The 27116-nt window shown below is 39.3% G+C and overlaps 1 protein-coding gene across 1 annotated transcript in view; it reads right to left on the bottom strand.

Annotated features, from left to right (window-relative positions):
* Nucleotides 1-1836: 1836 nt before the first annotated feature.
* Dnah5 (dynein axonemal heavy chain 5) overlaps nucleotides 1837-27116 on the bottom strand; it is a 214837-nt gene continuing 189557 nt past the window's right edge. Inside the window, 9 exon segments of the mRNA XM_038322871.1 lie at nucleotides 1837-1988; nucleotides 11704-11935; nucleotides 12335-12487; nucleotides 14745-14957; nucleotides 16623-16838; nucleotides 19130-19333; nucleotides 20122-20327; nucleotides 22815-23034; nucleotides 24085-24330. Coding sequence (XP_038178799.1) covers nucleotides 1837-1988; nucleotides 11704-11935; nucleotides 12335-12487; nucleotides 14745-14957; nucleotides 16623-16838; nucleotides 19130-19333; nucleotides 20122-20327; nucleotides 22815-23034; nucleotides 24085-24330 — 1842 coding nt within the window.

Below are 27116 nucleotides of genomic sequence, written 5' to 3' on the forward strand. Positions count from 1 at the left end.
TCTTTTTGTTGTTGTTGTTGTTGTTGTAGTTGTTCAAGACAGGGTTTCTCTGTAGCTTTGGAGCCTGTCCTGGAACTAGCTCTTGTAGACCAGGTTGCCTCGAACTCACGGAGATCCGCCTGCCTCTGCCTCCCGAGTGCTGGGATTAAGGCGTGCACCCCTACCGCCCAGCATGAATATCAGTTTTCAAATTTGATAGAGTACAGTTTTGAAAGCATTTTTCTGGGTACCAACAGCAGTTATCCCCTTTCAGAAAAACAATAAACAATCTCAATTTGGCCATTTACTAAGAATCTTTTATTAGTTTGCATCACATGCTAGTTTTTATTATCTTTCTTAAAAACTAATGTAATCAGTAAGTCACAAATCTCAAGCATCAACTGATATATTAATCCATACAAAAGCTCTTCAAACAGGAGTAGTGCCACCCATGATCAGGAGCCACACAAACTACACAACACAATGAGCATAAAACAATGACGCTGATCCCGGATCTGCCCCTGGTGAGGAACAGACCTCTGCACTCACCACACACATAGGAAAGCCTTTCCTCAGAAGAAGCTGCAGTTAATCAGACCAATAGCTAAACCACAATTCTAATTAAAATGCTGATCAAGTTTCCTAACCAATACATCATAGGTGACATGGAAGGTCATTTATAGCCAGAACTTAAAACAAAAATAAATGAAGGGTTCCTTGAAGAATATTTTCCCAATTAATAAAAGACATTTTGGATTCCCCACACACATTCCTCTATAGGCTTTGATCCTCCCTTCTAAGCATTACATTTTTAAAATACTGCTATATTTATTATGCCATAACACCTTGTTTGAGCTTTTCATATTGTTATGTAATTTTTGTCCACATTCAAACTTATTTCATAGCTGTAATCATAGAGAGATCAATATTTTGTAAATTGTATCTTTTGTTTATCATTATGCATGTCATTTTCCTCTAATGAACTCTCCAATACTATATTTTATAGTTATCTAATACCTCCTGGCTTCTGTTATCATAGTTTTATATTGAACTTTTGGAGCAGGTCCATTTATTTTGTCTACTAAATACAACTTTATATCTAAACTTTGCCATCAGTGGGCTTACCCACTTTGTACAGAGAAATAAGAATCAAAAAGTTTGGATATTTTTATGCTTCTTTCTATGTTTAAATTATTTTACAGAAATTTTGCATCCATGTACATTGTTCTAACAATCCATGAGCATATCACCAGTACAGACACCATACTTTTTTTGTTAGACATCCATCAGTATCTTGTTAGTAATTATAAGTGAGACTAGATGTTGCTTTATGTGTTTGCACTCCAGGTTCACCAGTATTGTCTATTTACAATCTTAATCTGTCTTCTATTTTCTATTAATTTCTAAAAGATCTTTTAATTAGCTGCTTGAAGTCTAGAAAATAAGTCTCCTGACCTGACCAAAAGGCAATAAAAACAGAATTGGCACATGCTTCCCAGGTTACCTTAGAAAACCTGGCCGCTACTAGAACTACATTATCAGAGAAACAATCCCTGAGAAGAAATAGCAACTGTTTAACATAGACTTTAGATGGAAATAAGAAGAAAACACATGGTAGAGATTTGATACCCACAACTCATTAGGAGGCTGTTAATTATGCTTTTAAATCAATAAGTATTTTTTTCAAATAGGAGCAAGGGTCAGTTACCAATAACAACACAAGTAAAATACAGCTAAGCATCCTAAGAACTGTGTGGGGCAGTGTGACCTCATTAACACACACACACAGTCTGATTTATGCACACTCAGCACTGACAGAGAAAAAAAGATTAAAATCACTTGGACTGTGCATTTCTATTATTTGACATCACAGAGAAGGGCAACCCCACGGAGAACCCAGTGTTCAGGGGCCTGGACTGTCTTGAGGTCCACAGCAGCGATGTAGTTCAAGTCTGTTCGAACTGGCTTCTTGTAGATGGGGCAGCAGTACAACCGGGGATCTCTTACAGCTACAAAACACAATTCGAAGCAGAAAGGAATCTGATTAATTTTGAAGTGAAGCATTTCAGAGTACAAGTGCCAAGCTTGTATATTCTGGAAGTCATTCGAATGACAGTCAAAATTAATAAAATGAAGAACTACCCTCTGAGATCATAGGATCCCTGCATATGGTGAACACTATCACACCAGCTAAAGTAAGACATTCAGCTTCACGTTGGCATTATTAGTCTCTCACCAATGACCTTGACAACTTCCACTTAAATTCTTCCTCTTTCTCTCCGCTTGAATTTCCATTCCTTTCCACCCGTTCCTCTTGACCTCAACTACTCAAGTCTTGGGTGCTACTTCCCCTTCCTTCACCACCCTGCCTTGTGTTTGGCAACCAGGATCTATCCATTTTTAATCGCTTTGTACAGCATTTTCTTTATCACCATCAGTTATTTACATTTTCATTTTCAACCTTCTGTGCTGTCATTTTCATCACGTTTAAATTACAGGAGACGGAATACCCCAGCCAAACAGGGCGTTGTGAATTTCCTATATAAGCAAAGGACTAAAAAGAGCTGGGAAACTAAGAAACAGCCGTGGACATGAGATTCAGTTCTCCCTGAAGAGAACTCAGAAACAAAGAACCAGCAAAGTCTGTGAGATTCAGTCCTCCCTTTTCAGAGTACAGGGCTAAATGCAACTTCCAAAACAACTAGCGTCTATGAAGTCCTTGTACATGTATCCATCCATCAAAGAGCCTCCATAAATTATCCACAGGCTCTCTTTTCCTCCGGCCCAGGACATACCAATATACCAGTGCTCACTGACAGAGCCAGCTATGAGGAGCACTAAATTTATACAAGTTATATCAGCCCTCTTTAAGGAAAAGTGTGAACGTTTACAAATACTAATTAGACCTGGGAATCCAAGCTCCATTAGCTTCTTATGAAATCCACTCCGCCCACAGCAGCGGTTTATCTTCATGTCTGCCTAACTTTCATTTCTGGAAGTGGTGTGTTTTATGTGCAATCTGAGACTGTAAAACCTTCACAAACAAAAGTTTTCGCCCACACCAAGGCTCTGGCAAGCACATGGAGCATTATGACGACCCTCCTGTGACTAATGAGATGGAACCACGTATCATGAAAGTGGAACTTGGCCTTCGTGCATTAGTTTAATGAAGTTGGGCACTGAAATGGCTCTCACTCCCTAACAAACTACAAAAGCATGGTACTAGCAAAGTTAACATCTCCTTAATTAACTCAACAGAAACTTCACCTGTTTTAACTATTCATTATAAATTACTTTGAGGGGTTATTAATATTTTAGTATGCGCTATGTATGTCTCAATATAATATAAATATTCTTAAGTAGTGACTCAGAACCAGAGGTGATCCTACCCTTAGCGGACAACAGGACATTTATGGTTATCACAACTATGTACTTGCTTAGTATCTAGTGAGTAGATCCTGGGACGCTACAAACATCTTCTAATTCTGAGAATAACACTCTACAATGGAGTTATCCAGATCAAAAGCATATGTGGTATCAAGGTTGACAGCCTTGTGCTGCAACAACCAAGTCATATGTGTTATAGTGTTTAAAAGCCCTTCATGGACTTAATTTCATGAAAGTCATCATTAGAAATAATCAAAAGTAACGCAATAACTAATTCACAATTCTCTAGTTAATGTTAGGATAATCATCATTGCACTAATTGGGAAGATATGTACAATGACAAGTCAGTGTGTGTGTGTGTGTGTGTGTGTGTGTGTGTGTGTGTGTGTGTGTATAAAGTTCTGAACAAGTAAATGTCTGACAATGAATCATGGAATATTAACTATACTAACAGATATGTTTAAATGCTTTAATTCTATAACCTATAAGCATCTACAAAATATACAACTAATTGCTCTTGTTGTAAATTTGATTAACAGCCATTTTATAATCCTTGAAAAAAGGCATTAGAGTTTTACCTCTGAGTTTAATGATAATTATAATAATTATACCTTGTACAGTATTTGATTACTTGAATTTTAATTCCAAAAAGGAATTATAAAATAATAGAGTCATTTTAGTAAGCAAAGAAAAACAATTCTCTGAAATGTTTATCCAATTTCTTAACTGAAGGTACACGCCAAGTCACGGCATGCAGCAAACGCCTGCAACAGGATTAGACATCGCCCAAAATATAATTTCATAGTGAAAATGCTACCACAGAAACAGATTGTGTGTGCCCAATTCCCTACTTAGACAACTAACTCTGAAGACAAATGCTCAGGGAAAGCAGCTTAGCTACATATGTTTCAAGCCTTAGGGTTCCAGAAAACAGATGGGGGCATGAAAACTGGCAGACTCCACACTTTAGGAGCCTAGATACTCTAATAAAACGCCTTGGAGAAAGCCTATTTTCTAGTCACTTGCCTCCCCTATCTAACCCATGCATTCATTCATACACACTACATTTATTACTGCAAATATCCAAAGTAACCAAGCCCGCAGTCTGTGAGCCGCTCCTTTACTTGGCCTCGCTGTTGCTAGGTTACTGGGCTGTTTTTTACTCCATCGGTGTCACCTCTTTCTATTTATGTTTTTAAGTCACATAAGATGCTGTGGTTTAAAATGGCAATGATAGTAACACTAACACAATTGTTTAATTTCGAGCCTTCTTCTAAGTGCCCAACATTGTCAGTTGGGTTATTTCGACAACTCTGCTGTGGATACTTCATTAAGTCAGGACCCTTCCCACGTCACAGATTAGAAAGCGGAAACATAAGGAACTGAGATATTTCTCCAAGATCCTGAGGTCTTCATGTCAAGCTGAGGATCAAACCTGGCCAGCAGGGTCCACAGCCCACTAGGCTCCTAATCTTTGCAAAACTTGGCATGTGCCATGCATGGCTGCCTCCTGGTCTTTGCAGGAAGATGTGGTGATGATGATGATGATGATGATGATGATGATGATGACCATGACTATGATGACGTGGAGAAAATCTGACTCCCTAGTTCAGCTTGTGGCATTTTCGAAAGGCATAGGGTTTGCACCCATCATGCTACAGCATTGCTGCTTCATAGCCACAGTCACTGGCAAAACTAACAACTTGAAACGTCAATTTCCTCATCTTGAAAGAGAGGAGATAACATTTTATAGATTTGTTGTGAAGCTTAAATAATTGTGTGAATATCCATTATAGTACATACTCTAGATGTCATATGCCTACAGTGTGTCATTTGCTTTTTCTTGTCTCCCCACAATATACATGTAGGCACACACATTACCAAGCTCACACAGGTATGTTCCCAAACTTGTGTGAACATTCATGCACACATGTGCAAACGTATGTGTGTGTGCACACATATACAAGTACACACATGCATGCACATTCATGCATACCCATACATGCATGCACACACAGGCATACTTACAACAATTTTATCTTTCACTAAGAAAATTTCCCCAGACTGACACTTCCCATTTTCTTGACAGAGTTCTATGTTTATAAACTAGTGAATTAACTGCTGTGGGGCCCAGGAGTCTGGAGGTGGCCTCTCAGTCACCTTGTGTGACTTTCCCCACCTCACACCCATGTCTTCACAGTCTTGGATGACAGTGGATCAAAGCACACTGAGAGAAACACAATAATCTGGCAGGACATAGCCTCCTGAACTTCAGCAATCCTGAAACCACCATCAGACCCCACTAAGTGCTCAGCAGAGTCTTGCCATAATCCCCCAAGTGTACAACCCCTGTGCTCCCTCCAGCTCCTTTTAGCTACAGCCTTGAGGTTGGTTTAGATGCAACCTTCTGCCCACGTAAGTAATTCTACACAGTGGCACATTTTTTCCTATATCTGCCCCATCACAGCTTCCTTTGAGAATCTAGTTTGTGTACATAGATTCCCCAGTTTGAAGAATCCCATAAAATAACAGTGTTTTTCTGTGATGTCCTCATGAGAATCTTGAACAATTAAATTTAAGAATAAGCTATTCACAAATTTTAACATTAAAACAAATGTCCAGATAGCTTCCCTTTGGGAATAAATAAATCAGTCTTGTTTCTGCACTTCTGTAGCCACTTTGTTGTAAAGAGATAAATTACCTTCCGTATTAATGTAAACACTATTAACTGAGAATTCCAATTTGAACGTGCTACACTTGGAGTGTCCTTTGGTCATTAAGGATGACACGTTTCTATATCTCAATTAGACCACTATTTAGTTATCAGAATAAAATGAAATGTTCACCATGAAAGCAGCAATAGGAGTGTTAAATTTTCCATTAGCAAATACAAGTCTCTTCAACCAGAAAGCAAAACAAGCTTCCACCTACGTCTGCTAAAGCAAAGAAAGAATAAAGAATTGACTTGTGTTTTATTCTTCAGTACGTTGAAACTGATCCCTTTTCTCTCTGCTTGTTTTACCCTCCGCCCCTTACCTGCTGCTAATGAGTCTCAGAACTGACTAATGCCCAGCAGGACAGGCACAGCTGCCTTGGAAAGTTTGTTATTAAATAACAAAGGGTTGCCTGAATTATAAAATTATTACTGTGTTATGTTCATGCTGAGATGCTCAGTGTCTAATTGTTGTGGATTTTACAGTTTAGTCACAAGGTAAGAAAAATAGCACCTAACTCACTATAGGGAGGAGAGCTCTCTCTTTTTATGAGGAACACGTCTTCACAACACTTTGAGTAGAGATAATGATATGATGAAGCAAGCTTTCAAAAGTATATTTTGGGAAAAAATAATATTTTATTTATATTCCTATTAAAAAAACCTCCTGCCAAAGACTGACAACCCCAAAACCCAGCAATCATAAAGCCTCAGCTGGATCTCATCTCAGCCCTTTTGGGCGTATTTACTCCTCCAGGTTCAGCCACAAAATCCTAAGCAACACACGTGTCAAGCAGGATGCTGAGAGCCTTCACCTCCCTCACCTGGGGGTCAGTTTCTCTCTTGGTGGATGCCTCTTCCTTTCTCCCTTAAGCGCTAGTTCTCACCCAGAGAAATTTGTGGCTCCTTGGACAGGAACCCTCCAAGGTAAAGTCTCCTAGAAAACTTCACAGTTTTCTAGACCCAGTAAAGAATCCGCCCACCTCTAGAATGACCTTAATAGATTCAAGTTCTCTCTTCTAACTCCTGTTCACCTCCATCTTCTCCTTGAACAAACTCCTTCCTTTGTTGTACACCTAAACACTGTAGATAAAGCAACTGTCCCAGACTTGAGTCTATCTTTTTAAAGCCACATTTAAACTTTAGAAGAAATGTCTAGAACAAGAGGAGCTCACTTCTGAAGCCAGACAAACCAAGGCAGACATCCCAGCTCTGCTGCTGACAGGAGCTTACATCCCCTGAGACTGAGCACACTCTTGCTAAATAAGGGATGAAGGACAGGTAAGAACAAAAGACGGTTAGCCACTGCGGAGAAAGAAGGTATTTCCAGCAAGGTCTGGGGGTGTTTGGTACACAACAGAAATTAAAAGGACAACTGAAAGTGTTTATTTCTCTTCAATGTTGTCACTATTGTTACAGTTAGTGCTTAAACATTAATGAACAACTGTATCAAATATACCCACAGCTCATCCATATTTTGCTTTTAAAAATATCTATATAGATTTCATCTTGTGGACTCACCTGCATTTCCTCTTCCTCGCCACCATCTAGCATTTCTAGTCAAAGAGAAATATATTTTTCACTGAGCTCCCCAGGGTCATTCTAAACTCTCTAGCTGACCAGGTGTTAAACCTGAAAATGCAAAGATGCTGATGGTCCCTTCATACTGATACAGCTCTTTCTTTCCTTTCTGGCCACTACAAGACATCGTGCTATGATCCTGCTGGCCTTGATTTTGATTCAATAATGAGCAAGAACGTGGGGGATCATATTTCTTATATCTATCATACACCCTCTGTAACCAGAGATACATTTTTGACAGGTTGCACTGCTCCAGAATAATGACAAACCGAAATATGACAGGGTTGTGGCACAGCTGTGATCGTGTTTCTCCCTCAATCCTGGAAGAACTTTACCTCGAGCAACATCCGTAGCACTGTTGGGTGCCAAATGCTCTTGGAACATTCGCTAAGATGGACCACAGCTGTCCACTCTGTGACTTCATTCTCCCGCACTTCGGGATCTTGCGTCTTCTGCCTGAGAGATGCTGTCACCCAGGTTCACTGTGCTGATTTGAGCGAGGAATGTCCCCACTGGGTCACATATTTGAACACTTGGTCTCCGGTTAATGGTGCTGTTTAAGGTTATGGAACCTTGAAGAGATGGAATCTTGCTAGAGGAAGTATGTCACCGGGGGTTGGCCTCAAGCCTTTATGGACTGGCTCTGCCCTCCCCCGCCCCCAATTACCATGTGGTCTGTTTCCTATATACCAGGCTGGCATCATGCTCCTGCTTCCATGACTCTCCACTGTGATCAAGTCTTTTCCTCCATAACTATGAACTAAAAATAAACTCTTCCTTCCTTAGGCTACTTTTTGGCAAAGTACATTAGTAGAGCAATATAAAGTAACTAATACATTCATGATGCATATGCAATTGATGCCCTAAAACATGAAGTTGTCCTCAATTTCCTCCCTTCATCCACCTGTCATTCTAAGGATATGATTTACTCTGTCTTAACTCTACAGGTTTCAACTTCATTCTTAAAATTCTGCTTGTATTTTTCTACAGCCTTCCGAAGTGCACTGTTACCTCTTCCTGGACTCCCTTCCTTCTTCCCTCCCACAACCCCTTCATCTCCTAGGGACTCTCTTAAAAACTGATCGTCATAAGGAAAACACAGTCATGACACTCACATACAAAAAAAAAAAAAAACCTCAAATCTGGAAGTCAACCACAACATTCATTCCTGGGCACCCTCTCGCTTGCCACCATGGTCCCATGTCAATCACCTGCATTGCACAGAAGTCCTGTTCGTTGTGCCCTTACTGCACTGTGGGATCTCATGCATACGAACAGATTTGTTCCCACCTCTTCATCACCATCCCTAGCTGTATAGACCCACCATCTTTCTCTTCCTCATTCAGGACACAGCCAATGCTACCTCATACCTCTGCATGCTTCCTTGGGCTGCAAGAGGTCAGTAGGGCTTGTCTTATCCCTGAAACTCAGAGCAGTGTCCTCTCCTCACTGAGCTCTTAAATTATCTCATATTCAACAAGACATGTGTGTGCTCTCCTTAGATAAACAAGAACTATCTGTGCATTCACTTATAGTCAATTCTCAGTAGTCACCTCATTCAAAGCCATCATTAATGCAGGTTAACAAATGCTGAGCTGTTATTCCTGTGGGAAATGCCAGGCTAGTTTCCTGCAAACCTCGGAGCATGCTGCATTTGTCATCAACCAATCAATACATAATCTTGCTTATGCCTTTTTCCGTTTAATATCTCCTTTATAATGTATCCTGCTCATTCATTAGCATTCAAGATTACAGCACCACCAGCTGCACCTAAAGGAAGTCTGTCTAATATATACATTTTCTCCATAATCTATACTGCAAAGACTTGATATCCCTGCAAAGGTAAGTTGTCCATCAGTACTATACTTGAGGGCAGCCATATCAAACAGAAAAACAAATTTTTTATAATATACATTATGTGATAATGCATGATAATATATACAATACTTGTAAAATATATAAGATAAAAATATTTATATGTAATTTTGGATACATATATATATAATTTAACATATTATATACAGATGAATAATAGAAAATACAGCATAAAAATGGCATTTGTTTATAGCATAATAAGTCAAACCAGAAGGCTAATAATTTCCATGCTCAGCCTCACCTGGGAGCCAAGGTGATTATTAAGCAGCTCAAACGTTGTGCTTCTCTATGCACACCTAGGGATTACTGCAAGACTGACATCAGTATTATGAATAAACTCAAGTATAAACACCAAATCTGCTAGTAACAAGACCTGACAATATTTGCTTCTTGTATCTCCCCCAAGTTCTGAAACTGAGTTCCATTAGATGGAGAATCCTATCTGTTCTTTGCTGATGCAGCTTTAGCCACAGAGTGACCTTGGTCAAATGTAAAGAACCAGGTAGACAGTCACTGAACGACTGGATGAACTCCTGCTGTTTTCCTCATGCTATAAAGACCAAGAAAAGTCTTTCTCTGGCTTCCAGCCATACTCATTCTTGCCCCATCTCAGAATCAGTCTAACTAACCTAAACACTTAGAAAGTTTTCCCCCTTTAAGTTACCTAAGCATTCTGAACACATCTCTAACATGATATTTTTCTAATTATATTTTAGTATTAGTTTATATTGGTCTTCTTGATGAGACTGTGTGTCCTTATGGTCAAGATCTGGTTCATAATTATCTTTGTCTTCTAGTATTTAAGGTTATAGCTAATATATGTTAAACCGGTAACAAATGTTTGTTTGCTCAGAAATAGTTAAGGGCTTCAAAGAAAGCTAAGCTGGTTAGAGCACTTGCTCCCCTTGCAGAGGCCATGGTTTGCTTCCTAGAACTCACACGACAGTTTACAACCATCTATAACCCATATAATCGTAGGGCATCTAGACCCTCCTCTTGCCTTTGTGCAGAGTAGGCATTCATGCAGTGAGCATACATACACCAAGACAAGACATTCATACACACAAATAAATCTTAAAAATGAATAAATACGTAACCCAGGCCTAGTGTCATAGGTCTATAATCTCAGATACTTGGGTGGCTGAAACAGGAAGATTCCAAGTTCAAGATTAGCAGTTACCTTGCATGTAGGAAACCCTGAATTCAATCCCCAGCACCAAAAATGACAGGAAATGTGGAGTTTACAACCTCTTTTTCATTAGCTAAGTTTTCGTGTGTGTTAGTTACCTATGGTGTTCAAATACCATCAACCTCTGAAATATGTTATCTCTTCCTTTACTTATTCAAAGAAAAAATAATTTGTCATTATATCACTGAATCCCTTCTTTCTGGGGACCCTCAATCATGGCTATCTCTAGAGTTTACAGCTCATAGTTACAAATGGACTATATCCTGGAGAGAACTGTAGGGAAGTTAGCTCAAAGACAGTTGGATGGACGCAACAAAAGCCTCTAGAAAATATGAAGCCACAGTGAGAAAGACTTGATGTATTTTTAGATTTCTGAAATAGAACTTTGATAATGTAGAAAAATGTGTGTCTCATCGAAACAGTATTCTATCCATTGGATAAAATAGGAACCCGGCATTTTATCTTTATACTTAGACCAAATATCCCCAGATTCAGTCTATATTTCACAATCTGACTCAAACCCATAAACTAGTAGAACCACTCCCCTTGGTGAGCCCTGTGTACAAAATAAATCATTTTACTTGCTTCACCTCGCTCCTCCTGTCCATTCTTCAATACCAGGGCAGAGCCAAGAACTCCTGGTGCTCAGTTCCCGGTCTCTCAGTCCTATAGTTATCTCCTACTTCTCTCCGTGGATTCCTTAGTCATCTCATCTGTGAAACTATCTATGCAGGCTCTATTAGTATTCATGTATATTTTATCTGCTTTACCAGGAAGACCAGGACTATTATCTCTATAATAGCATATAAGAAAAGGTCTGGAGATCAGTAGATAGCCATTTAGCATAGGCATGAATATGGAGCTGGTTGATAAAAGAGTAAAATACCTATTGCTTGACAGCAAAGTCATAAGACTGTGTATTTATAATGTCAGTATAATATATAATAGCAAGCCTCTCAGAAGATACAAGACAACTTACTGTTGTTTTCTGCATAAATCCGTATGACAGGCATCAACTCAAAAAGCACTTTGGGTTTAGATTCAATGAGTTTCATGTTTCTTTTGTCCCAGCCAGCACCCTCAAGATATAAGCCATAGACATAGACTCCCTCTGGAGGAGGGGCAGAAATGTCATCCTTTGCCAATTTGGTGACTTCATTGCAAAGAACCATATTGTCCAGAGCCCAGCCTTTGTTGGCCCGAGTTATTTCCTATTCAATTCAACAAAAATACGTAAGGAACAATTAGAAGTTTGTCTTCGTAGGAAAAGCTAAATTATAATCAAGTTATTTCAAATTATCTTCATTCAAAGGAACTGGGGTAGTATTTAAATAATTTAAGAGATCCTCTCATTTTAAAAATGTCCATTTCTTAATTTAACCATTTGTACCTTAAAAGGGGAACTATAAAATTAAATCAACATAGAATTAAGAATAAATACTTGGGAATAAGATAAGCAGTCATATTTATAGTGATAGCAAGGTAACTGCTACTACCAAACAGAAGTACTCATCCTCTGTTTTATTGTATTTTTTAAAGCCACGAGGAAAGAGGAGAAGGTTGTAGAGAGAAATTACAATAACACAATGAGCCCAAGTCAGAGTTATTACCTGTCGCATCGCAGTTAAAAATCCCTGGGGGTTAAAAAATCCTGTCATCCAAAAGCAATGGGGTCGGCCATTGAAAACCCAGGAGGTGAACTGGCAGTTTCTTTCTAGAAGCTCAGTAAACCAGAAGCCCAGGGTGCTTGAAACCCACGATGCCTGAAACGCACACATCGAAACAACCCTTCAGTGTAGGTTTGTTTCAGCCGTGTAAACTGGCTGTTACTACTGAGAAACGCAGCAGGCAAGGGTCCCTCCAGTCCTGAGTTTTCCTTGAGCTCTGACCTATAAACTTCTCAGATGATTCTTTCTCCTTAACATTAATGATGTGCAAAAAAGTGAAAGATGTGAATTGGCAAAACTCAAAAAAAAAAAAAAAGCACTACAATCATCTTCTACCTGTGAGTATATTCATCACTAATTTATCTGCTGTGAAGGAATAAAAACCGTCTATGGAATGAAATTTAACAGGCATAGGTATCAACCATGACCAGGCTACAATTTCAATAGATACTGTATAAAGACAAGACTTCTATTTATATAAACAAACTCATGGCATCATCAGGATAAGTCAACACTTTAAAATGCATTCTGTGCACAGCACATCATAGAAGCCATTCTTTGCTCATTTTAATGAGGTAACAACAGTTGTGCTTCTGAGTGTGTGCCCCATTAAGGAGCAGCTCCTTTTACCATCTGCAATTTATTTATATGCGTTGCTTCTAACTTTCTCCCCGAATTCACTTGAGTTCCTTTATGACAACGGGCATGCATGTCATTAATGCAACAGGAGCAGCACCACAGGGAAGAATCTGCAAATCATAGGTTGTAACATTTCTCTGTAATTGCAACATTTTCAGTAGGAATAAATGTCGTAATCAACTTGGGTAGGCATCCCACTTGAATTTCAAATATCATTACAATTAATTTGCGTATATTTCAAGAGCTTCTGCAATCCCGCAGACTGATAGTAGCATTAATAGAAGAAAACTGTATAAAATGATCATAATTTTAGAATCAGGTGGCTCATTCTATCATACCTTTATAGGTGTATTAGGTTAAAAAATGTGCTAAAATCACATTTGGCTTCAGAGTAAAGGGACTTTTAAATGAGAGGCTGCCACCTGCCACTCTGTTCCAGAGTGTCTCGGGGACTGGCAGGGCTAAGAGAGACAGCTCACAGGGAACAAATTTGTAAGGCCAGTAGCTTAAAGTTTCTCTATCTGTTGGCAGAAAGAATGGAAGATTCGAAAGAGAAATGTTCAGGCCTTTGCAATGAATTTGTGAAGGGGGAGAAAAAATGATGCTGATGCAGAGTTCTTAGGCTATGACTCAAGATGCACAGTGACATCATCAAATAAGGTGGGAGGAAAACAAAACGTCCTAGCTGCCAAATATGGGTCAATACATGAGAAAGATGTGTGAGGCTCAGCATTGACAAGCCTTGTGAGTATGCGTGTTGCACCTGTGTGATTGTATGTGAGTGTGTCTATACCCAAGTACACACTTTTAGAAACCATGGGACATCGGATTTCTTGCTTTATTACTCTGCACTTTCAACCCTACTGTCTGAGACACTCTCTCATTGAACTGAAGGCCGGCAGTCTCTCAGAATCTGCCTGTCTACATTCCCCAATGTGAAGGTTACAGGCATGTGAATCCATGCATATATGATTTTAACATGAGTGCAGGGGATTTGAACTCACAACACCTTTCCCAAGACACATACCTTTCTATTTTGCTGGAGAAATCCAAGCCTCTCCAAACCTCCTTTTCCCAGTTTCATCTCTATCTACCACCTTCCTCTACGTTCTCAGCTTGGCCCAGCCTTCAACAACCCTGCCGTCCTGGTCCTGAACACTTCATCTGTAGCATCTAGTGCCATGAACAGAAGATACTTCTAGATCCTCCACCTTTCTGTGTATATATAACAATAACCTCTAAAGACGAGGAAACTCAGGGATAGGAGTGTGGGTACATGGGGGGGAGAAGAGAGAAGGAGTATTAAGGGGAATGATGTAATCATATTTTAATTAAATTTTAAATAATAAATAAAAGGAGAGGTGGTTCAGTAATTAAAAGCACCCCCTGCTTTTTCAGAGGACCTGGGTTTGGTTCCCAGTACCGACATTTGATGACTTACAACTGCCTGTAACTCCATATAAAGTGGATATGATCCATTATTGTGACTCTGTGGGCACCTGTATGCATGTGAACCACATTTATAGACTTAGACACTCATGTCCACATAAAATAAATAGATAAGCCTTTTTATTTTAAAACAAAATTCTGTAAACTAGAACAGGCAGAGGAATGACCCCTAAGCATCACTAGGCCTAAGAATCAAACTAAGTCCCCAATTTTTGGGGCTCCCCACTGTGGTAACAGTATCTTGCAGGAGCAGGACTGTGCTTACCTTTTTCCACCGGGCAGGGATTCTGGCATCAAACATACAATCCAGAGCATCTCGCAGATTTTCGCTCATGATAATGGTGCCATCAAGAGCCAGTTTCAGCTCAGTTAGGGTGCTGCGGACGAGGCTGAGCACCCTCTGCATCCTATCAATCTCCTGCCTGAGGAAAATGTTCATGGGCTGGAAAGGCCCCATCTTCTGCAATCTCTCTTTCACCTTCCACGGAGACATTCAAAGTACATATTAGGAATTAGATAGCTACTGTGATGGTATAGTACTGTGTCTTGGGCTTCTAAATCATTTATGGCATCTACAATGCCATAAATAATAAGCTTTGAGTTGTTCAACAACAAAATAAAAAATATATAAGAAAGCAAATATGTGACCAGCAAGTATATGACAAGCACAAAATTTTAGAGCATGTGAGAAAGAAAAGGGAGCCATTAATTCAAAGAAACATGCAAAATGTATATAGCTATATTATATAGTGACTATAACCACTGGATTAATGAACGTTCTAGGAACTATGTATTCCCTGCCAATGTGACATATGTGTGAGTACATGTAGCCAGTGTGTCCTTCTACACAACCACTACGCCCGTTATCTCAGATAACTAGACACTCATTTTTACAGCCTCTGCTTTTTTCCATAAGCACAGATACACGTTCATTCCTTGCTATTTTACAGGTATTTGTTGCGACTCTTCTATATATCAGATAATGTGTTAGATTGGACTATTTGCTGGAATGGTTCTGACCAACGCTGAGAAAAAAAAAGAAGGTCTCTTCAAAAAGCTAGCTACCATGTTTTCTTATGCGATTATTCTATCTTAGATATTTTAATTGCTTCATAAATATTTCGACCTGCAATAGAGGCAATGACCTCTCTTCCAACACTAATGAAGAGACCATATGAAAGCTGATAACAGTATTGATTTTCTCCAAGCGAGTGGTCAGAGATTCTCCCAGGGAAATTATTCCCTTGACAAGAGACCCTTGAATAGTTTTTGTAGTCAAAATTGTCTGCTTAGTAGTTACAGGACACCAAAGCTCCTTGTGTGTGGCAAGGAGTTACGTCATGCAGTCACCTCTTAGACCATATGGAAAATAGCTCACTTCTTGTTTTATCAAAGATTTCTAAGCCATATCAGAGTAATTTTCTCAAAAATGCATTAAATGCTAAAACATTAACCTCCATGATTATAAATTGCTTAGAGGCTATTTATATACCAAAAGGATGAGCTTTCAAAGTTAATTATGTGAAAAAATAGCAGAGAGAGAGGCTAGAAAATGCAGTCTCCCTGCAGTGAGGAAGATCTACATGTGCATTAAATCACACACACAGGCATGCACACACAAACACACAAATACAAACACATGCACACACATGAGCATGCACACACTCACATACACATGCATAGGCATACATATGCACTTGAGCATGCACACATGCACACACATATGCAAACACACAAGCACACACTCACAAAGATGCACACACGCTCTCACACACATGCAAAGACATACATATACACTTGAAAATGCACACACACATGTAAACACACACGCATACAAAGAGCATGCACACATAACTGGCCCTTCACTCCAATAACGCAGTGCTTTCATTTAAACAATGGCACTATGAAGCAGCTCAAGCAAGGTTCTGCAAAGTAATTGTAACCCAGCAAGGCACATATCAGCCAGAAATAAACATTGACAGTCATGTAGTTTCTTTATGGTTTTCATTTTGTGGTTTGTCAAGGGTCCTTTAGTTTGAATATTATCATTCACTTCAGAAACTTGATTTTGTCTCACTTCCTTTCTCCTCTTCCCCCACAAACAGAGTCATCTAAGACAAATTCGAGGATTTCAGGGACTCACATCAAAAGGGCTGTAATCTTCTGGAAGCTTCTGCAGCATATCTTCAGCCAGGCGGGTCACCACAGTCTCCCGTGTCTCGTCCCCTCCACCAGAGCTGTCTTTAGGCTGGATGCCCAGGATGGTGTCCAGCACATCCTTGGCCAGCTTGCTCTGGTAAGTGATGTCAGCATTGGGGTGCAATCCAAACACCTCCGGAGTGTCATAGGCAGGCAAGCTCTGAACACCAAAGACCCCAGATAAGCATGCATTGATAATAGCAATTAAATTATAGACTAAGGAAATTATAGACTAAGGAAAAAATGTTTTCATGAGGATAAACACTTACTTAGGTCTCGCTCTTGACCCACTATAAACCCCAATAATTTCTCCACATACGCAAAATAAAAAGTTGTAACATTGAAAAACACAAAACAGACTAAAGCAAAATTTAACCAGAGACAGACTTCTTATATGCATAAAGATAAAAATGGAGCTTTTGGATAGAGTAACTAAAATCATTTTATGTGAGTGTTGTATAATTAATGGCTATTGTACTGACACAAATAGCAGGAACTGGGAGTTTTACGAAGCATGGCTCAAATAAGACTGAGGGTGGAAATGGTTCTGTCCTAGGGAGTAAAATGGAGACTTGGGAAAGAGAACTGTTCAAAACACAACAAAGAGAAATAGAGTGAGGGAACGAGACACAACCAGGAACAGAATAATCAAGAAGGAAGTCTCCTGGACCACTGGGAAAGAGAAAACGTACCTACAATTTGACATGTATTTCTGTGTGGGGGTCTTAGCGTTAACATTATTTTTTTTTTACAATTGGTTTTGTTCTTTATTGAATGGAATCAAAAGTTGACATTTCTTTGAAGCCTCGAACTACTAAATTTCATTTTTCTGAATGGTTCTACGTTATCTCTTATTGGTGCAAGTTGTTTTCCATAAGTTTACAACAGTCAGTCTCTATGAAGTACTTTTGTCTGTTGCCATTCTGATGAAACAAATACTTTAAACACAATACTGATAGTTAGAAAACTATTGTACTCTTTTGTTTTAGTGGAAAAATAATAGATGTCTGTTCATGTGTTTGTGTTATAGCAGAAAGTACACATACGGTTAAGTTTATGGAAAAGTATTTGTTTCATTATTATTTATTTTATTGCTTATTTATTCCTCTGCCTCATTTTACTCCGTTCACACAGCTTCTTATGAGCTACCCCAGTTTCACTGCAGAATGAGGTGTATATATTTAGAAATACAGGTATCCTTAAATTTATGGTGCCTTGGACGCATTGCTATTCACAGGTAATGATTTAAAGCACACACAGTAGAGTCAGGTGAATGCTATTTGTTGATTTGAATTAATAGAAGTATAGAAGTGGTAATATATGATAAACTCATTATATTTATACATCAAAACCCTATAAATATACTGATGAATGTATCCCTTTGGGCTGCTCTGTTTTAGTTTATTTACTCTGAGATAAATCTGAGACAGAGGCCAAGGCAACTGCTAAATCATGATCTAATGCGTTCAGAGTACAGAGAGGAAGTGCAGATACCATCAGCACGAGATATTCTTTCCTTACATATTCCTGACGGCCCTATCCAATCTGCATTATTCTGTCTGGAGCAGCACTGCTCAGCCAAAGGCTACTTTTCCAACAAGGATCCTTTGACAACACATGGAGACATTTATTGATCTTAAAATCAGGCAGAGGATGCTCCTGGCATTTAGGAGGCAGAGGCCAGAGACCATGAAAGAGAAACTAAAATACTCAAGAGAGACTAACCTGATTGTAAATGCCAATGCTGCCAGAGTTGAAAAAAAATCTGTCTTAAACAAAGGACTCATACAAGGTAGGTTCATGGAAGCCATATCTATATACTCCCTTGGGCCTGGGCTAAGGATGAATGTCAAATATTACCTACCTGGGTTGAAAGTAGAACAGACAGAGTTCAGAAACATTCCTTGGTCTACAGGTGTAGTAGCTGAAGCCCCATGAGCAGAGAGCCCCACATGACTTATGCATACCATCTCCCTACATGGGTCTCATCTGTCATCTCACCAAAGAAAATCCACCCCCAAGCCATTACATCATTGGAATATGCAAAAGGATTCACAAAAGACTGATTTCTCAGAGCGAAGATAAGTATGATAATCAAGATGTTATGAAAATTATAAAGAAAGAATTCACAGCAGAAAATGCTGCTTCCACTCTCATTACAATTGGGAACCCTTACCTGTTAGGAGTGGGTGGGGGTGCCTATGGAGAAGCGAAGAGGTGAGAGGAGGGATGGGAGGAAGAACTGCGGTTGGAACATAAAATGAAATAAAAAAATATATAGGTAGATAGATAGGTAAATAGATAGATGATAGATAAATAGATGATAAATAGATAGATAGATAGATAGATAGATAGATAGATAGATAGATAGATAGATAGATGATAGATAGATAGATGATAGAGCGAGCTGCAGAGATTTGTTCTATAATGAAAATGCTAAAGCCAACAAACCTGAATGTACTGAAGATAGCCATCCACTGTGCTGCATTTTGGAATGTTGTATCCTTGGTAAAAGGTGAAATCTGACCCAAACATATTTTCACTGAACCAAACCTTAGCAAATGTGTTCAACAGCCTCTTATCGTAGTCATCGGTGACTCTGCCTCCATACTGGATCTCTCCAATCATGTAGCGGACAGTGGTCCAGGACACACCCTGGGAGGATTCAGAGTATTCACAAACAATCAGACATCATCATGTATTCACCATCACCCATGTCGGCAACACAGTCCTTCTTCTTAACAATTTCAAGATATAAACAGTGTATGAAAATATCTAAGCTAGCCAGTGTGAGGAACTGCTCCCAGGTCACATCCTTGACTTCATACACTCTCCTGACATTTGTGTTCTCACACGCCAGTGTTTCGAAAGCTTACTTTTAACCACTTACTTCTAGTTTTGAATTATATCTATGTATGTGTGATGGGGGAGTAGAGGCGCTGGAGAAATCCAGAAGAGGATGTCAGTTTTTTGAAACTGGTGTTACAGGCAGTTGTGAGTTGCCTACCACAAATGCTAGGAACTTGGGTCCTCTGCAAGAGCAGTATGTGTTTTTACAACTGATTGGTCTTGTAATCCCTAAAAGTTTACTTTCTGAAAATACTTAGGCAGTTTCAAAAACCATAATAAAAGTAATTTAACCTCTTGTTTTTAATGTCTTGAATTTTGCTCCCTCCATCCCACACTGCCTCCCTGCCATGGGCCATTTTAGGTTGTCTTATGAACTGCAAACTTGTCTTTGATAAATACATTGCTAATAAAACATTTCCAGGTTTTTTTTTCTAAAATTGAAAAGCAATTGTGACCCAAGTGGATTTGCCTTTAAAATACCCAATAGCCTTATCAAATCCTCCTAAGATTCTCCCCCAAAGCTGGACCATTGTGTGAGGCTTGCCACATATGTTCAATGTATGTCATGGTATGAAGTAGGGGCTTGGCAATACCTTCTTGAGATCCATATCATCCAAGTGGTTTTGAATGAACTGCACAGTGGCATTGAAGTCTGCTTGATTAAATTCATAGGGGATATTCCACCCCAGGGGACCGAACTTGCGCCTCTCCTGGACAGTCGAGTGGAGAAAGGCCACTGCATACAACATGGGCTTCCATTGGGCCCCCACACTCACATCCAGCAGGTCCTGGCTCACACCTGTTGTGATAAAAGAATGTATCTCTCATGTACTTTCATTTATTATTCCTTTTGCAAGAAACCATTCTGGCAGATTTTTTGATCTCGTTATTTACACTACTTTTATTACATTCCTGTAGTAATTATCATCTGAATTTAGACTATTTGAAGACCATTTCTCTTTGAAACATCTGCTGAAAGCCTAGGTCATGGTGAAGGCTTGTCAACATGAGACAAGTTCTTAGAAATCCAGCAATCCAGTGTCAAAATAAAATAAAAATGAAAGGAAAATGGCTATAAAGTGAATGCTATTATTATCATTGTTATCATAAGTTAATAATAACAATTAATACCTGAGGTATATACTTGAAGCATAACTTAATTTAATTTATTAATTAAAATAATGTGTGCAAAAATCCCATTTCAGTACATGACTCAAATAAATATTATACATTTATAAATTATATTATACATACCAATTTCTTTTGCTATTAGCTTTCAAGATTTATTTTAATGGGACCCTGATTGGGATTGCATTGAATCTATAGATTGCTTTTGGTAGAATTGCCATTTTTACTATGTTGATCCTCCCAATCCACGAGCAGGGGAGATCCTTCCATTTTCTGGTATCCTCTTCAATTTCTTTCTTCAAAGACTTAAAGTTCTTGTCAAATAGATCCTTCACTTCCTTGGTTAGAGATACTCCCAGATATCTTATGCTATTTGTGGCTATTGTGAAAGGTGATACTTCTCTGATTTCCCTCTCTGCTTCCTTCTCCTTTGGGTATAAAAGGGCGACTGATTTTTTGGAGTTGATCTTGTAACCTGCCACGTTACTGAAGGAGTTTATCAGCTGTAGGAGTTCTTTTGTGGAGTTTTTGGGGTCGCTTATGTATACTATCATATCATCTGCAAATAATGAAAGTTTAACTTCTTCCTTTCCAAATTGAATCCCCTTGATTCCCTTATGTTGTCTTATTGCTATTGCTAGAACTTCAAGCACTATATTGAAGAGATAAGGAGAGAGTGGACAGCCTTGTCGTGTTCCTGAATTTAGTGGGATAGCCTTGAGTTTCTCTCCGTTTAATTTGATGTTAGCTGTCGGCTTGCTGTAAATAGCTTTTATTATATTTAGGAATGACCCTTGTATCCCTAATCTCTCCAAGACCTTTATCATAAAAGGGTGCTGAATTTTGTCAAATGCTTTTTCAGCATCTAATGAGATGACCATATGGTTTTTTTCCTTCAGTTTATTTATATGATGGATTACATTGATAGATTTTCGTATGTTGCATATCCCCATAGAACCTCCACCTGATGATAGATGAAGAAAATGACAGAGCCCCACATTGGAGCACCGGACTGAGCTCCCAAGGTCCTGATGAGGAGCAGAAGGAGAGAGAACATGAGAAAGAAAGTCAGGACCGTGAGGGAACCTCCAGCTGGTGACAGATGGGGAAGGTGACTGAGCCCCACATTGGAGCACTGGACTGAGCTCCCAAGGTCCTGATGAGGAGCAGAAGGAGCGAGAACTTGAGGGAGAAAGTGAGAAACGAGAGGGGTGCGTTCACTCATGGAGACGGTGGGACAGAACTAATGGGAGATCACCAACTCCAGTTGGAATGGGACTGATGGATCATGCGACCAAACCCGTCTCTCTGAATGTGGCCAACAGCGGGGGCTGACTGAGAAGCAAAGGACAATGGCTCTGGGCTCTGATTCTTCTGCATGGACGGGCTCTGTGGGAGCCTTCTCAGCTTGATCGATCACCTTCCTGGACCTGGGGGGAGTTGGGAGGACATCGGTCTTAGCATAGAGTGGGGAACCCTGATGGCTCCTTGGCCTTGAGAAGGAGGGAGGGGAGGTATAGGTGGAGGGGAGGGGAGGGAAGGGGGAGAAGGAGGGGAGGGAAGGGGGAGGAGGAGGGGAGGGAGGGGGGAGGAGGAGGGAAGGAGATGGAAATTTTTAAATATAAAAAAAAATAAACCATGAAAAAAAAATAAAAAAAATAAAAATAAAAAAAAGATTTATTTTATCTCCATATTATCTCATAGATTGGCAATATTTAGCTCTTATTATAAGTAACTTCTTAAAGCATATCTGTAGCTTTTAACTGGATTATCATCACATTATTATCATTAAATATTTTCATTTAATTGTATCCTTCTTGATAGTTATTTAAAATTTATTTATATATTATTTATATATTTTATATCTGATAAATAATTTTAAATAACTATCAAGACCTTCTTTTCAAGAGAGGCTGTACTACTACACTAATGTAGGAATGGAGCAGAGAGACCACAGACAAGAGTGTCCAGCTCAGGCTTAAGTAGAACAATATTGGAAACACAGAAAATTTGAAAGTAGAAAATCATGAGCTCAATTCGCATCAGTACCTGAGTCCCTACCAGGCAAAGGAAGAGTACAATTTGCTTGTTCTGCTTTTGCAGTCTCTTTAGGAAAACTGTGCAAATCCTGCGGCCTCAGGAGCATTCCCCAACTTACCACTGTAGGTTCTTTTCAGGCCCGCCCGCAGGCCCTGAGGTGGCTCGTTAGCAAACCTGATGGACATCTGCAGGAGAGTTATAGGAAACTGCTTGTGAACCTCGGTGGTGATCCACAGGCGGAAAGTGTCATGCACAGTCTCTGTTTCTGAGATTATGTCCATTAGTTCAGGCAGGAAGTCAAGGCCCAGGTGGCAGTTCTGTAATAGGACCCATCCGCCCTGAGGAATACCAGCAGCAGATGGAAATCAGGTTAGTTTCTTTCACCTGGAGACTTCAATACAACTTTCTCGAGAAATTATGTCATTAAAATTTAAAATAGATGCTGCATACTAAACAATATAATTAATTAATTAGTCTAGGCCAACTCTAGCAGTTCTGTAATGCTGACTTGAGATATACAATGTGTTTATTGCAATTGTTGCACAAATTTATTACATAGCACAATGTCCTGCCAATAGACATAATGATCCTTTAGCTCATAACAATAGCTGGAGTAAAGCAGAGAAAGAGGAAGGAGAACATACAAGTAAAGCCGAGCTCTGCTCCCTCCCCCAGTTCCATTAAAACTACATCGAAAGGACTGTGAGGCATGATCCCAAACACAACGATAATGAGAATAAGCAATATTCATGTAAATAAGATTCCAGGAAATTGAATCCTAAGCTGCACTCAGGATGTTTATGGGAGTGGCCAAGAGTTGTTAAAAGTACAAGAATAAAAGAGATAGAGAAACAGAAAATGGTACCCAAGACCAAAGAGCAAGCCATCTGTCCAGGACTGAGAGGAAGAGGGAATGAGGAAAAAAAGGAAGTTAGCCTCCCAGTGTATCCCCTCCTCTCTACAGAAAGATGAAAAGCTGGGTCTGTAGAGGGCAAATCAGACAAGGCCTGGACTGAGGAACCAGTACCTCAGGTGGGAAACACTCACACTGAAAACACTTGGAAGAAAGTTTGCATACAGAATTTTGAGACTTGCTTCCTTCTTCTAGATTCTCAGAATACTGGTAACCAAACATATACCTCTAGAATGTGGAAGAAAATTCCCTGTCAATCTAATTACTTTAAAGACAAGAGCCTTAAAATAATCTCTTAATTTTTGCATGGATTATTCTATAAATGTGAGACTCTTTACATATAGCCACCCAGTCAAATGGTGACTGTGCAAAAATATCCCTAATATCTGATCTGTTGGATATTCTAAATTACAATAACCTAAAGTGTCCATATCACAACCTCTGGGTGCTTTTGAATCTAGACATTTGGTCTTACATTTGCCATGGTCTGGTGCAGCAGCTTCCTTGCGTGGACCTCCTGACCCTGGCCCATGGACACATAGCGTGTTTCTATTTTTAGTCTCTTCCCCAAAGCAATGATGGAATCTGTGGGGTCAGAGCCCATGGACAGGAGGCAGATGAGTGGTGTCCGTGGGTCAGATTCCTCCCATGTCTTTTCCAAGTCCAGGATAACTCCCTCTGCATAGTTCTCTCCCATAGAGTCCATGATGTACTTGCGAGCCTGTCAAAAGCAGTACAAAGTCAGGAAAACATTTCTAGCCCCTTTTTGTATCACAATACAGGATGGCTTCTGCACACTGTCTCAAAAATATTCATATTAACTGCTAAGGAAATGGGGCAGTGACTTCTTTTCCTGGGTCTGTTTTCCATTTGTTTGCATTTCAGTGCTATACTCAGAGAGACTGTGCTCCTTGCCAGATAAAACCAGAGTCAGAACTTCATAACCCAAACTGAATCACCCTGGTTCCCATTTCAGCACACTGATGGCTTCTTGCTGTTTACATAAGATTTGGAAAATTTATTATTTGGGATGCTAACCTAATTCCAAATAGTTCAAAAGTACAATGCCTGAAAATTAATGAGTATTTACCAAATAGATAATCACTGAAGAACTATTTATTACATTTATTAGTGAACTGATTATTTTTAAAATACTTACTTGATAACGTCTGCTCATCATTTTTATCATCCCTTTCCACTTTTTGGTTCTGTCTTTCTACTATTAATTTTGTTGGAATTTTTACTGAAATCCATGTTGATAAGATCACAGGTTTTATTTAATCCATTTTCTATCATAAGAAATACTTAGTATTCTTTTTGTAAAAGTTGAGTGATTTCTTTTCAACTGCCAATATAACACATATGACCCTTAATAACTATTCTTTTCCTCACAATAATTGAGCTGTCCCCCTCAAAACAAAAAGAAAAAACCTCTTCTCCAATTCCAAGTTTGTAGCACCCACATGTCTCCACAGTGAGACTCCCCAGATCAACCTTTCTCACAGGACTAGTAGAACCCAACTGTCAGTACGCTAACTTTACCTCCCTTGAAACCAGTGACAAGTGTACTCAATCCTATTCCCAGAGGAATACACATAGTGCTTCCCTTGACTCTGAGGTTTCAAACAGACATGAGTTATAAAGGTAACTATTTTGAATGATGAACATCTTACCAGTAGAAGCTCAAAGCCCTAGACTGTAAAATAATTCTGAGAATGAAGAATATTACAGATGAAAGAAGTGTGCAGAATTGTTACTGAAATCAAACTCAGGATACTTTGAAACCAATGATGGTTTAATTATCCTTAACCTTGACCTCCTGGGTCCAGGTCATGACAAGGGAATCTGGAGGCCTGCAAAGATGTCTAGTATCTTCATCATAGCAGAAGTGAGTGCCAACTGAGACAAGATAATCAAATATTCATAATGCTCTACTTCTGCATTTCACTTATGGATAACTTTGTCCCTCATATTACAAAGTAAAACAAGCTATGAAATAACCATCTTCTGCACACTGAAAAAGAGACACATTAGGTTCCCATTCCCTAAGGGGAATGATCACAGATGATCACTGAGAAAGCCCTGGACCACTGTACTATGGGTCCTTTCTCCCATCATCTCAGTTCTAACCCTGCCCAATCATAAACCCTAATTTCCAGTTCACCACTAGTGCGAGATTAAATGTGTGTTGATTTGGTAGAGTGCACAATTTTCTTGACTTGATAGCTATCTCTAAATAAGTTTGGGGAAAGGTAGCTTGCCTAGCTTCTTAGGGGCTGTGAAGTTTCTAATCAGAGCCCTTCCTTACATGTAAGGCTGGGCAAGTGGTAAGGAAATAACTAGTCAGGACTCATTCCCTGATTCATGGAAGTCCTCACTCATTCACACCTTTCTCCCATTTGCTAATTTAGTAGTTGAGAGGTGTTCTAAAGATGTGGAGTTCAATCCAGTTAAATTTGAGGCACAGTATTCCATATATCTCTCATTGTGTTTTCTAAATTGGCCAAAAAATCCAATATGAAAGTCTCTAGCCTTGCTTTAAATGCCCAAATACTTTCATTGCAGTAAGTACTTAAAAAGTTTGTTTAGCATGTCCACTGAGGTCATCAAAAATCTACTCTATATACACATTCGGAGTCACTGAAGGTCTGCAGGCAGGAAGCAATTCAAAGGCCGGTTATTCCAGAGTTGCAGTTTCTGCTCAGCCACAGGCAGCTGACATCACTGCAGCTTCTCAGTGTGGCTCGCCTACATTTAAAGACCAAATGTTTTCTATGTTAAGCTAATGGGGTGCTTAATACCACCCAAACCATCATGCAAATCTACCTGCACCCAGTGTGGACATTGCCACAGAAGACACTGCAATAGAGTAAGGGTCACATGGCAAATCAATGAAGCATTTCTAGCTACATGGTCTCTGTCGCAATCATTTAACCCATCCGCTGAGGCACAAAAGCAGCTTGATACAATACAAAACAAAATGGTGTGGCTTTGCTCCAATAAACTTCAGAAGCCTGATTTGACTACTCCAGAATGTACACATGTAATGACATCCTATAATAGTATACAATTATTTGATAATAATGATAAAATAAAACTTTTAAAACATTACACTGAGATTTAACTGTTAACTTCATTTTAACATCATAAAATATCATTCTTGTTGTTGTAATGTATTAAAAATATAAAGTTACGCTTAACTCAGAAGATATCTGAGGCAGTGAGCCAAGCCCTCATTCTCTAACTCCTTGGTAAAGAAAGCTATTTAACTTAAAATGGAAATCATGATTGGTGTAGGAGACCCTTCTGTCTGAGTGTTGCTTTCATTGGTTAATAAAGGAACTGCTTCAGACTTATAATAGGGCAGAACTTAGGTAGGCAGCGAAGACTGAACGGAATGCTGGGAGAAGGAAGGCAGAGAGAGAAGCCATGGAGTCACTGGAGACAGACGCTAGAAATTTTACCCAGTAAGCCACAGCCTTGTGGCGATACACAGATTACTAGAAA

This window comes from Arvicola amphibius, chromosome 3 (assembly GCF_903992535.2).
Source record: "Arvicola amphibius chromosome 3, mArvAmp1.2, whole genome shotgun sequence".
NCBI lineage: Eukaryota > Metazoa > Chordata > Mammalia > Rodentia > Cricetidae > Arvicola > Arvicola amphibius.